This window comes from Electrona antarctica (genome assembly GCF_951216825.1).
Source record: "Electrona antarctica genome assembly, contig: scaffold_1547, whole genome shotgun sequence".
NCBI lineage: Eukaryota > Metazoa > Chordata > Actinopteri > Myctophiformes > Myctophidae > Electrona > Electrona antarctica.
In genome coordinates this window covers 1-13,985 of record NW_027636955.1, presented here as the reverse complement: position 1 = coordinate 13,985, position 13,985 = coordinate 1, and the positions used below count along the sequence as shown (strand labels likewise).

The 13,985-nt window shown below is 47.8% G+C and overlaps 1 protein-coding gene across 1 annotated transcript; it reads left to right on the top strand.

Moving 5' to 3' along the window:
- Positions 1–2,680: 2,680 nt before the first annotated feature.
- LOC306919606 (cell surface hyaluronidase-like) lies at positions 2,681–13,745 on the top strand (the record flags this gene model as incomplete). The annotated part of the gene is made up of 5 exons (XM_079532364.1): positions 2,681–2,850; positions 6,090–6,302; positions 9,211–9,416; positions 10,323–10,392; positions 13,617–13,745. Coding segments are annotated over 5 exons (788 nt in total), but the record flags the coding sequence as incomplete, so codon positions are not given.
- Positions 13,746–13,985: the final 240 nt, after the last annotated feature.

Here is a 13,985-nt window from a genome sequence, read left to right as displayed (position 1 = left end):
GCTATAATTGGCTTTCACAGTTTGCAAGATTGCCCCGTTTTGAACAAAAGCCTCAAATCATGAACGCAGCATGCAATTTACGTGAAATCTTTCGCACATTTTCTTACTAGGCTGAGGATATATCCCACCCTTTTCACATTGGCCTGTTATAGCGTCACCAACAGGTTGATTTTTGCAAAACACATTTTTGGAACAAAATGCTTCAAATCATCCAATTGCCATCAAAGGCGTATGAAGAAATGGCACACTTTTCACATTGGCCTATTATAGCGCCACCATGAGGCCACAACCTGACCTGCCCTGGTGGAGACCTGTGTCCCGAGGGGCACTTTTTCTAGTTATTATTATTATTATTATTGCGTCTGCCGTTACGTTGGGAACTCCCTTGTACCGTACCGTGCAGTATATGTGCCACTAATTACGCGTAGCACGCACGCACACACACACACACACTTTGTCTCCTGTTTTCAACATAATGTCAAACGTTTCCTGGAAAGGCTGGACTGTGCGTGCGTGCGTGCGTGCGTGCGTGCGTGCGTGCGTGCGTGCGTGCGTGCGTGCGTGCGTGTGTGTGTGTGCGTGCGTGCGTGCGTGCGTGCGTGCATGCGTACAGTACAGTACATGCTTACCTAGAGGGAAGGGTTTAACAGCTGGGAAAATACCATTCATTATCAATGTCAGCTGCACCGTGTGGGTGCAGAGTGTGTGTGTGTGTGTGTGTGTGTGTGCGCGTGTGTGTGTGCGCGTGTGCGTGTGCACAGTGTGTGCACGGCTTTTTGCTAACGTCCTGTTGTGCAGCTGGGAGGTCAATGTCAATATCATTGTTGAAGACCTCCTCCATGTTTACTCCAACAGTCGTGTTGTGATTCGATCACTGCCACAAGGAGCGGCTCGTTGTTGTTCTGGGACTTTCCTCAGAGAAATTGAAGTTTCCAATTGTGTTTAGTGTTTGTTTGTTTTTTCTTACTGTCGAGGTCGACTCGGCTTTGTGTTTTCACCGTTTTGCTTTCCCTCAATATTTCACAATGTCAATATGTTTATTATGTTTATTTAGTCCTGGCGTCACTCACTCAACCCCTCGATTCCCCTGGTTCACGGAAGTAATTCCTCTATAGAGGATAACATCATGTTAAAATCGTCTCATAAGCATTGTGGTCCAAAAATAAACGAGCTGTCTCGGCGTTATTGTCAAGGAGGTGTCTCTGTATCATTTGCGACAGCCAGTCAGTCATATACGATACAGTCTGTTTCTAGCGAAAATGTAACTAATTCAGTAGCAGTAACAATAGCGTTTAAGTTGATTCTTCATATACATAATGACTAAATTTGACTGAGGGACTGCATTGGATTTTTTTGAATTTTCGTTCTTTTCATGTCATGAAAGCAGGGAATCATAGCTTCAAATTTACATATTCGTTGTCCAGTTTTGGAGATATGGCTTATAGAGTAATGTCTTGCAGAAAATAGCGAGTTGAGAAAACAGGCTTGAAAGGTTCACTTCTGTGGACTCTAACATTACACCTAGATACAAGCATTTATTTAATATTTACATATCGATTTCAGCTCTGACACTTATTTCAGACATGCTCTAGTACGTGAAGAGTCTGCCTGTGCTATTAACTAAGAACAACATATTTTCAGATGGGGGTCGGCAGCCAATTACATATATTTGTGGGGGTCCTTCAGATGAAATAGTTTGAGCACCAATGACAGAATCATGAGGTTTTTCAGAAAGCTGTCAGGATTTTGAATACATTTGTATAGAATCGTCCTCAGGTCTAAAATGGGTTAAACAAAAGAAAAGTGGAAAATAACTCAGAATCAGATCAGAATACAAGGCCGTAATACCATAAAACAGTTCATTGTTCATTTAAGTTGATTTGGGCTTGTTTAGCTAGCCTTACAGCCTGGGGGGAGAAAAGTGATTTTCAGTCTGCTTGTGCTGGCTTTGATGCTCTGGTATATGTTTTCCCTGAGGGCAGCAGTGGGAACAGACAGTGGAGGTGTGTTTTTGGTCCTTGATGATTGTCAGGGAGTTCTTGAGGCAGCGCTGCGTGTACTGTACAGCTCCTCCAAGCCGGGCAGCCCACATCTCTCTCTTTTTGATTGAAGTACAGGCTACAACTATCGGTTACACCTTCGTCACACTCTTGCTCAAGCTTGTAGATTGATGTATTTTGGGTGCAAGGAAAGGACACTGGTGTGCACGTGGTGTGCACGTGCAATTACATTCAGCCTTTAGGGTCAAGCATAAAAATGGCAAACCTTTTAACCCATTCAGGCCTGACGTCGACATTTTCGGAAAGATTTGAGCACGCCACTCGGTGGCGCGCTATGAGCTTGTAGATCTGCTTTTTTTCAATAGCTAAAGTTTAACGTAACGCTTAAAACACCAAAAGGGGTTCCCGCCCAAAATGGGTTAAAGAAGTACCGCTTGTCTACCAAGCGGGAGTGCCATGAAATCCAAGGCACTTATTCTGCTCAATAAATCTCGCAGGTCTGCAGTGCACACCTCCTGGGTGTCCATGCAGTACTTATTTGAAAATGTTATCTATCTATCTATGTATCTATCTATCTATCTATCTATCTATCTATCTGAGAGAGCTCTAGCACATGTCTATACGCCCACGGTTTAAAATATATGTGTGTGTGTGTGTGTGTGTGTGTGTGTGTCATCCAGGGAGGCCCCAGTACACCCACGTAGGAGAGGTCCTAGACGGGGTGGACATGCGTGCCGAGGTGGCTCTGCTCTCCAGGAACATCCTCATCTATGGAGAGATGGAGAGCTCCTGCTACGGAGACAACCTGTGTCAATTCTACAACCACGACACCTTCGGAGGCCACGTCAAGGTGTGTAGGAGGTTCTACTACCGTCTATGCAGAGTCATCTAGTAAGAGAGTGACGACACTAGCGTTGACTCCCATTGTAACAAACAGTGGTCAATCTATCTCAATGGGATAGTTCCAGCCATAGGAGCAATGTTTGGAACTATAGCCCATAGGTACCTGCTTTGCGGCGAGATCAAAGCGTGTCGCTACTCTCCTACTCTGCGTCTATGGAGGTCACGTCAAGGTGAAAATGTTTTTTTTTTTCAATTTGAGTTTTTGTTAAATACAGTACAGTACACTTCGTTCCTTCAAGACAGGTACCTATAGATGTCACTGGCTCAGAGGTACCTTTGGGGGCCATTCCCCCGAGGGGTTGTGGTTTTTCCTTAAGGGGTTTGGTTAACCCTTTTTTTCTATTATTTTATAATAACTGTGAGCACCACAAGCTCAAAAAGCACCACTGTGCATGTTTCAAGCATGTGCACGGGTTTAATTCACGAAGAAACAGTTAAAATCTGGAGATAAGTGGTTTTACTGGTTTCTGCTCTGACAGAGAAACGATATATTATCTACACAAGATACTCCATCTCTATAAGTCTCTTATGTCAACACTGTAGCACCGTACTGTACACAGGGTGAGGTCAAACCCATTAGTACATGTCCCCCGCCCGCACGCACGCACGCACACGCACACGCACACGCACACACGCACACACAGTGATACATAAGTCCAATATTTATTCAGTATAATTAAAGTACTGTACTGTACTGTACATACACAATAACATTCCTCAGGCTGTATGTAACCTATCCCCTTATGCTCAATGATCAGTCCACTGTCCAACCCTGTGTGTGTGTGTGTGTGTGTGTGTGTGCGTGTGCGTGTGCGTGTGCGTGTGCGTGTGCGTGTGCGTGCGTGCGTGCGTGCGTGCGTGCGCGCGACAGAGAGAAAGGGCTGTACTGTGTGTCTGTGTATACGCACATTTCTATAATGTGGGCAAAATCTGCGTAGGTGTGCATGGGAGCATTTGAGAGATTTATGAGTGAGACACCGGGCTGTGGTGTGTGTGTGATTGTGTCTATGCGAGTACTGTATGTGCACGAGTGAGAGTGTGTCTATGCGAGTAGTGTATGTGCACGAGTGAGAGTGTGTCTATGCGAGTAGTGTATGTGCACGAGTGAGAGTGTGTCTATGCGAGTAGTGTATGTGCACGAGTGAGAGTGTGTCTATGCGTGTACGATTGGCCAATGCTATAACGGGAACCAGGCAGAGCAGATTAAAACGTGCCCACACAAGACCTCCTACTGCATTGCTTCTCAACTTGGGGTCCGGGGACCCCATGGGGTCCATGGGAGGGTTCCAGGGGGTCCGGGGACCCCTATAGGGGTCCATGGGGGAGTTGGGATCCCTGGGGGGTTCCAGGGGGTCCGGGGACCCTTAGGTGTCCGTGGGGTGGTTCCAGGGGGTCCGGGGACCCTTAGGTGTCCGTGGGGGGTTCCAGGGGGTCTGGGGACCCTTAGGGGTCCGTGGGGTGGTTCCAGGGGGTCTGGGGACCCTTAGGTGTCCGTGGGGGGTTCCAGGGGGTCCGGGGACCCTTAGGGGTCTGTGGGGTTGTTCCAGGGGGTCCGGGGACCCTTAAGTGTCCGTGGGGTGGTTCCAGGGGGTCCGGGGACCCTTAGGTGTCCGTGGGGGGGTTCCAGGGGGTCTTCGTTGGTGGTGGTCCCCGGCACAAAACATTTTCAGATGGACGTCCGCCCCGAGTTCAATTCGGGGGTCCTTGGCAAAAAAATTAGAACTACTGTGTGTCAATTTAAAACTATTCAATATTGTTTTCCTTTTAAAAAAAAATTTGCACAGCCACCCCACAGGCTTGACTGATTTCTAAATTATACTTTTACAAGTTCACAGCTTTTTGATCTATTTGCTATAGTAGCCCAAGTATAAAATAGTGTTAAAGTGCTTAAACTGTTGGGGTTGCAGGGGTCTCCCTGGAACCCCCCTGAAGGACCCCTGGGGTGGGTGGTCCCCAGAGCACTGGAACCCCCCTGAAGGACCCCTGGGGTGGGTGGTCCCCAGAGCACTGGAACCCCCCTGAAGGACCCCTGGGGTGGGTGGTCCCCAGAGCACTGGAACCCCCCTGAAGGACCCCTGGGGTGGGTGGTCCCCAGAGCACTGGAACCCCCCTGAAGGACCCCCGGGGGGGGGGGGGGGGGGGGGCATTGCTCTGAGCCTCACATCATCACTGGAGCGGGACAGTAGCTGAGAACAGGGGTTCTCAACGTTTTTTTGGCCGGGGACCCCCGGAAATGCTTTGGCCATGTCTCGCTTCATTTCCATTTTCCAGCCATTCATTTGCCAAAGAAAAAAAAAGAAAAACTATTTTTTGTAATAATCTGGGGACCCCCCCAAAATAATTTGGCGACCCCAAATTCTGGGTTCTCAACCCACAGGTTCTAAACCCCTGGATTAGATTCTTCAGGCTTACAAAGTATATTCCTAAAACACCAGGACCAAACGCCCCCCCCCCCCCCCCCCCCCCCCCCCCTCCGGCCCGAACCATTGCTTGGACACAGGTGTGTGTGTGTGTGTGTGTGTGTGTGTGTGTCCCACATCAAGGACAGCAGTGTGTACAGTATGTTGTACAGTATATGTGTGAAAGCCAACAGCCTGTAATTAACCCCATCACAGCTGTGTTTACACACAGGGGACCCCCATAAGGCCCCCTCCTCCTCCTCCTCATCATCCTCCTGCTCCTCCTCCTCCTCCCTCCTCCCCCCTCCTCACCCTACTCCTCATCATCCTCCTGCTTTTCCTCCTCCTCCTCCCCCCCCCCTCCTCCTCCTCCTCCCCAGTTGTTTGGTAACTCCTCCTCCCCAGGTGTTTGGTAACTTCTCGTCGGTGCACCTGTGTAACTCCATGCTTCCTCTTCCTCCTCCCCAGGTGTTTGGTAACTTCTAGTCGGTGCACCTGTGTAACTCCATGCTTCCTCTTCCTCCTCCCCAGGTGTTTGGTAACTTCTCGTCGGTGCACCTGTGTAACTCCATGCTTCCTCTTCCTCCTCCCCAGGTGTTTGGTAACTTCTCGTCGGTGCACCTGTGTAACTCCATGCTTCCTCTTCCTCCTCCCCAGGTGTTTGGTAACTTCTAGTCGGTGCACCTGTGTAACTCCATGCTTCCTCTTCCTCCTCCTCCAGGTGTTTGGTAACTTCTCGTCGGTGCACCTGTGTAACTCCATGCTTCCTCTTCCTCCTCCTCCCCAGGTGTTTGGTAACTTCTCGTCGGTGCACCTGTCTCACGTGGAGCTCAGGAACATGGGCCAGCAGGCGCTGAGGGGTCGTTACCCGCTGCACTTCCACCTGTGTGGCGACGTGGACAGGCGGGGGGGCTACCGCCAGCCCACCTACCTGGACGGGCTGGCCATCCACCACTCCTTCTCCCGCTGCGTCAGCATCCACGCCACCAACGGACTGCTGGTCAGTGAGACACACTGTGTGTGTCTGTGCGTGTGTGTGTGTGCGTGCGTACGTACGTGCGTGCGGTCTCGCGTATTAGCCAGACAACTATTCCTTAACACTCCCATCGCCCAGGACGAAGTACTTTGTCCTTTCTATTAGTAACGCCTGACGCCCAGGACGAAGTATTGTCCAAAAGACGAAGTTTATTGATACGAGAACGGATCGCATGGCTCTATAGCCCAGGCGCGCCTGCTGGGCAATCCTCGGTGACGCGCAAGAGTGAGACGTCATCGAAAAACTCCCTCCCCTGTGTAGCTGATGAAAACGAAAATCTTAAAACGTTCATAACTCGCGATCTAAATCATCCCGTCTTTTTCTGAAAAAATATCCTGTGTCAGGTTAGGGGTCAGAGGCCAATTACATAATCATTGTTGTGGTCCTTGACATGAAATAGTTTGAGAACCACCGATATAGAAACATAGGGTTTTTCAGAAAACTGTCAGGATTTAGAAGACATTTTGTTCTCAGGTCTTTATGGGTTAATCGGTTTCCTCCGTGAGGACTTGGTAGATCGTTGGCAGATACAAGGAATGTATTTATTTCTCAGTTTCATACAAATGAGTTTAGTAAACAGCTAAGTGTGTGTGCGTGCGCGTGTGTCAATATCAGTGGGTGCTCTACGGTACAACACGACGTGTTGTGTGTGTGCGTGCGCGCCTGCCTGTGCGCGTGAGTGTGATTTCCATTCCTGACGTCAAACGGTGACATGCCAGCGTGTGTCCTTCGATGCGATGACAGGAACATAAAGAATTGTCCTTCCTGAGGAAAGAAAGCAGGCAGATAACGAACGGCCTGTGTTCCTGTTCCACTGTGGGACACATGTCAGGGTTTTTTCAAACGTTTATAACTCAAGTCGTTGCTTCTGGGGGGGGAGGGGGGGGGGGGGGTCCCTGGAACTACATATTTTCAGATGGGGGTCGGCGGCCAAGTACATATCATTTTTTAGGTCCTTCACATGAAAATCTTTGAGATCCACTGACATGATAGAAACATGGCATGATAGAAACATGGGCTCATGATAGAAACATGACATGATAGAAACATGGTCTCATGATAGAAACATGACATGATAGAAACATGGGCTCATGATAGAAACATGACATGATAGAAACATGGGCTCATGATGGAAACATGACATGATAGAAACATGGGCTCATGATAGAAACATGACATGATAGAAACATGGGCTCATGATAGAAACATGGGCTCTTTCAGAAAACTGTCATGATTTAGAAGTAGAATCAAGGCTTGACTACTGCAACGCACTTCTCACCGGGATCCCTAGCAAGAGCATCCAGAGGCTCCAGTACATCCAGAACAGTGCTGCTAGGATCCTGGTGAGAGTGCGGAAATACGATCATATCACACCCATACTCCATTCCCTTCACTGGCTTCCCGTTTCCTCCAGGATAGAATACAAGGTCTGCCTCCTCACCCATCAGTGCATCCACAGCAACGCCCCTTCCTATCTGAAGGAACTCATTGAACCCCCAGCCTCCACCCGCTCCCTCCGCTCTGGAAATTAAAACACACTCAAAACCACCAAAGCAAAACTCCGCACCATGGGGGACCGGGCCTTCTGTTCAGCTGCTCCTCGGCTGTGGAATGCCCTCCCCGACCACCTGAGAGCACCACAATCCGTGGACGCTTTTAAAAGGGGACTTAAGACATTTCTTTTTAACAAAGCATTTGGCCAGTTGGACATTAGATGCCCGGTGTACTTTTAATCCTTTTAGCAGTATACCAACGAAATGCATGAATTGTGCTAATTTTAGTCCTTTTATTTACTCATGCATTATTTTATTTTGTCTTCTTCTCTTGTTGTAGCACTTTGAGATTTGCTTCAAATGTAAAGTGCGTTATAAATAAAATGTATTATTATTATTATTATTATTATTATAATCTCAGAGTCTCAGGTCTAAATGGGATAACACCAGTGTTGTTTTTGGCAGCACATTTTAGTTTTAGTTTTAGTCATCGTCTCTTGAATTGTTTTAATTTAGTTTTAGTCACATTTTAGTTACCTGGAATGTTTTAGTGTTAGTCTAGTTTTTGGCGGACCTTGATGCTGTCGTAATGAAAAAAGCCTTTGACTTATAGTGGATCTCTTGTCCACTAGCCCCCTCCCTAACATTTTGGTCTAGTTTTTATTTGTTGACGAAATTGTCAGTATATTTAGTCTTGGTTTTAGTCATCACAGCTTAGTTTTCATTTAGTTTCCATTTTAGTTTTTGTCAGTGGAAAAGGGTTAGGCGACAAACATTTTTCGTCTTAGTTTTAGTCGACGAAATCAACACTGGCTAACACATGTATACCATAGAGCTATAGAGGATAGAGACCGAACCGGAGCGTTAGCCCCCCCCCCCCCCGCGAAGACTGCCGGAAGTATAATTATAACTCAGTTTAGCCTAGCCTAGTCTCGGACCTCAGATTGGAGGTCTGGGCTTACCAAGGGGCCAGTGAGGCTTTCCAACGTTGAAGCACTGGGCCCTAGTGGTAAGAGGAGGGACTGCAGGCGGACCCGTGGAAGTATGATTGGGAAACCCCGTGCAGCTGGGCTTTAACGTTGAGCGCGTTTGCACTTCCGCATTTTGGGCACCAAATGTTGTTGCCCAAATCGAAAAAAAGGCGGAAGTAGACAGTCCTTCCGGGTGCTTCAAAACGCCACTGAGCAACTTCCACTGACATGAATAGCGGGGGGGGGCGGAGCTATGGGGCTTACGCACGTGGCGTCATGAACGTCCGTCCACCTCCATGAAAGTGCTGCAATTCCACATTTCGCCAGTAGGTAGTGGCATCTTCAACGTTGGATAGCCTTACTGGGGGCTTGATGTATACTAGTCATTAACCCTTTGCCCGCCACCAGGTGAAGGACACGGTGGGCTACGACACCCTGGGCCACTGCTTCTTCCTGGAGGACGGCGTGGAGCAGCGCAACACCTTCTACCACAACCTGGGCCTCCTGACGCGCCCGGGGACCCTGCTGCCCACCGACCGCAACGACACCCTCTGCACTGCCATCCGGGACAAGGTGTACTGGGACTACACGCCTTCGCCCAGCACCGAGTGCAAGTACGTACACGCTAGAGCAGGGGTGGGCAACTTTGACCATGGAGAGGGCCACTATATAGTTCCACACTCACTCCAGAGGGCCACTATATAGTTCCACACTCACTCCAGAGGGCCACTATATAGTTCCACACTCACTCCAGAGGGTCACTATATAGTTCCACACTCACTCCAGAGGGCCACTATAGTTCCACACTCACTCCAGAGGGCCACTATAGTTCCATACTCACTCCAGAGGGCCACTATATAGTTCCACACTCACTCCAGAGGGCCACTATAGTTCCACACTCACTCCAGACCGCGCTCAGACAGGTCTTCTCAGACATTGTACAGAACACAGTGAAACACAGTGCAGTGAGAGATAACCTACTCTTATCTCTGAAACAACAGCCTCTCCTCCTCTCTCTGGGAGAGGATTGGGTGTTTTTCTTGCACTAGAAGCAATAAAAAGGCCCTCTGTGTTGTTGGGGGCGATGTAGCACGATCCACTTTTCAAGTGTGTGTGTGTGCGTGCATGCGTGCATGCGCGCGTGCATGCGCGGAAAAAGACTTGTGTTCGGCTTACGGTTTAAACAAGTTGATGAACTTGTCGGCTGATCAGGAGCGTCCTCATCCACGGCTTACCGTACGTTGGCGCGGTGGAATATTGAGAGATGATTGGTGATGTCGTTAAAATCTCCCCTTCTGCTTGGATTAGATTCCACGTTTGATTATTTGTTATCGCAGTATGTCTCATCGTACAAAGTACACCAGAGTTACATTAATATGGCATTAGTTCTAAGGTTTCAGGGACTGTATCCAATTAGAGCTATCTATCCACCGAGATAAAGAAGGTAATTCTTTTTAATATCCACTCTTTGTGTGCGTGTGCGTGCGTGCGTGTGTGTGCGTGTGTGTGTTTTATTCCAGGGCAGTTTCAACATTCTGGATCGCCAACCCCAATAACAACCTCATCAGCAACGCAGCAGCTGGCTCTCAGGTGAGCCCCCCCACCCCCCCCACCCCCTTTTTATCCCACGATTCTTTTGTAACCCATTTTTGAGGGGCGCTAGCAAGATTGGCAAGATTTGCCATTGATAATGAAAGGAGAATTCAGGTCAAATGTCCGCTATATCTTGTCCCCAACACTGCACAAAAAGCATGGAATACGGATGTGTACATTACAGGAAACTCCCATTAAACTTTCCAACAAACTCCGGTAAACTCCCGAATTGTACCATCACACCTGTATATTACCGTATATTACTGTATATGCTGCTAAACTTGAGGTTTACGGGCAAAATACAGTGCCCATAATTGCTCGTTAACTCTTTTCACGCAGTGCACGCACACGTCTCAATATATTTGATTATGAAAAACTTGAAATTTGTTTTTACATTTTATTGTACACTTATGCAATATTGAAGCAATGATAACTTACGTCATATGTAAACGAGCAAATCGGCTAAACCAATCACATGTTGGCGGGAGCGCTTGGCCAATGAGGGACCACCTTATGTAGCAAATAGCAATGTCAAATGTCTGCTAACATATATGTACGATGACAAGAGCTCCCCTCATTTCACACGGGTGTGATTTTTTATTTATTTTTTCACTTTCCACCCAGTGTTAATTGTCTAATGTAATCCTGAGCAAAGAACTGACCTCATGCTTCCTTCCATGCATGAGGGAGTCCAAGCTGCTTCTTTTCACCTGACAGGGGAGAGTTTCCCTGACATGGGGGAGGTAGTTTTAGATACCATTACTGCACGTTTTTTGTGAGGGTACCTACCCTAGTATTGACCCTAGTGGGGTCCGGGGACCCCCAGGGGTCCTTGAGGGAGTTCCAGGGGGTCCCCAGCTAAATCATAGTTTGGAACCAAATGGACCCTTATGGGTCTGTAACTCTGAGAGTGTACAAATGGACCCTAACGGGTCCATTTGCATGTCAACCTGGCCGTCCTTGAAATTAAACGGGTTGAGAATCACTGCTAGAGATGTAACAATCTTTTCTTATGGGTGGTCCCTGACATATGTTTTCAAATGGTGGTCCTAATGGTGGGCTAATTAGAGTCAATTTGGGGGTCCTTGACATGAAAAAAGTTTGGGAACCACTGCCTTAGGGGACACGGGGAGAACATGCAAACTCCACACAGTCACAAAGGCCCTTTTGCCAACCCCACCTCAGGCATATGGGCACTGATGACGCGGAGGAGAGAGCTTAAGGACCCCCTGGGGGTTCCCCGGCCCGGACCCCGTACGTTGAGAACAACCGCTATATTTCCTGAAGGCTTTTCCCGGCTCAGCCGCTCTTCGACCTTTTTAAAACGAGAGGCTTTTCCTGCTCACGGAAACGTCTCCGGTGTATAATGCCATCCAATAAAGCGGGGTTTAGCGATGAGGTTAGCGTCTGATAAGATAAGGAACCTGCTGTCTATCTCATTTCCTACACCGACACAGCTGAGCCTCCATGACGAGCACAGGGGGTTGTTGAGGGCAGTCTGCAGTGTTTTTCAGGCCAGGGATCCTCAATAGCTGACAGAGAGATGAAGCTCCCACTACATAATATTGTATGTATTTCCACATGAACTCTATCTCTACCGCTAGCTCTTAGCATAAACCCCAGTTCCCAGGGCCAGCATACAGCTAGCTGTTAGCTTACGCATGTTTCGTGATAAATGCATTTTACATATGTGATGTATTCCCATGCTTTTTGTTCTTGCTTAATGTAAGTCGCTCTGGATTAAGAGCGTCTGCTAAATGCCTAAATTGTAAATTGTAAATTGTAGCATAAACCCCAGTTCCCAGGGCCAGCATACAGCTAGCTGTTAGCATAAACCCCAGTTCCCAGGGCCAGCATACAGCTAGCTCTTAGCATAAAACCCAGTTTCCAGGGCCAGCATACAGCTAGCTGTTAGCATAAACCCCAGTTACCAGGGCCAGCATTTTGACCGCCCCCCCACACACTCTCGCTACACACACTCTAGTATCATTGGAACACGCACACACAGTATATAGCATTTTTGTCATTTTTTTTAATACATGATTTGAAGTTCCTTAGAAAACAACCGCTTTTAGAATCAGCCTCAGTCCTAATTGGGTTAATTCCTTATTTATTTGGGTACCCACTGTCCCAGCCGGGGAGACGGAATAAATGATCTGTCTCGAGCTGGAAAAGTTTTGGAGACCCCCCCCCCCCCCCCCCCCTCCATCACATTGATGGAGTATGTGAAGTTGGCCGACCAGCCAAGGCTCCAAAAAGGCAGAAGAGTCCAAGAATGCCCTTTTAGGGTTTTTATTCACCTTTCCAGTCCAGTGCAGATTATGGTACAGTGCGGCCTCGGCAAAGACAAAAAACAAGATTTGGCCAACATAACAGATGTACAAACATAAACACACTTGAAGACAACACTACTGAACAACACCTAAAACAAGGAGAAGCTGTAACAGGCCATACCCTTACTTTCCAAAGGGCCCTGGCAGCTCTCACTTAGGCTGTTACCTGTGTGTCAACCAAGGTCTAACTCACACACATCACTTGCAGGCTCCCTCTTATAGGAGTGAGACATACCAAACCATATCACAGCAAATTGGCAATTCATTTAACTCACCATAAGCATACAAAGGCCAATGAGCTAACACACCATTACTGAAGGTTTTAACATTAACTTAAACATGAAATTCCGGACATCCATTACACAAACTATAGTTTTGTTTTAAATAAGATTGCTCTCGAATCAAACACCCCTCCTCCTCTGCAGCACTTGGCACCTTTCCAATCAACAGGAATGCCACTGCAGAGGGGAGAGGTGACTCACAATCAATTCAACTTCAAATCAATAAATACCTTTAAAACCATTAGTAGTACACTTCAGCAATGCATTTCAGTTACAGTATCAATAAATAGAACATACAAGTTAACACTTGACCCGCCACTTCCAAGCCGGCTGATTGATAATTAATTGGAAGCAGCCGTAGTAAAGTTTATGCAATGTCCCCAATCATTGTCTTTGTCTGTTTATAGGACACGGGCTGCCCCGTGACAGATTAAAAAAAAAAAAAAAAAACAGCCCCAGCTGAGGCCAGAAAACCACATTGATTGCTGTGGACCAGCTGCCCAGTGAGAGCTTTTCATCACCTCTTCATGTCATCTCTGTTGCGGTTGTGTGTGTGTGTGTGTGTGCGACTGTGTGTATGTGTGTGTGTGTGTGCGCGCGTGTGCAGGATGCGGGCATCTGGTACGTGTTCCCCACCTCCTCCACGGGAGACTCCCACGGCCTCGTGCCAGAGACCAAGGCGGAGCTCACACCCCTGGGCATCTTCTACAACAACCGAGTACACTCCAACTTTAAGGTAGGCTAAATGATACATAAATACACCCTGGGTGTCTTTTACGACTCACTCACCTTTAACCCAATCCAAGCCAAGAACGACGGGTTACGTTTATGCACTATAACCCCCTGTGCCAGGACGTCATTGTGTGGGGGGGGGGGGGGGGGGGGGGGGGGGGGGGGGGGGGTTAAACTTTTTTTTTAAACTTTTTTTTTTACTTTTTTTTGTAGAAACGCTGGCACCTGGTCTGCGTTTCTATTG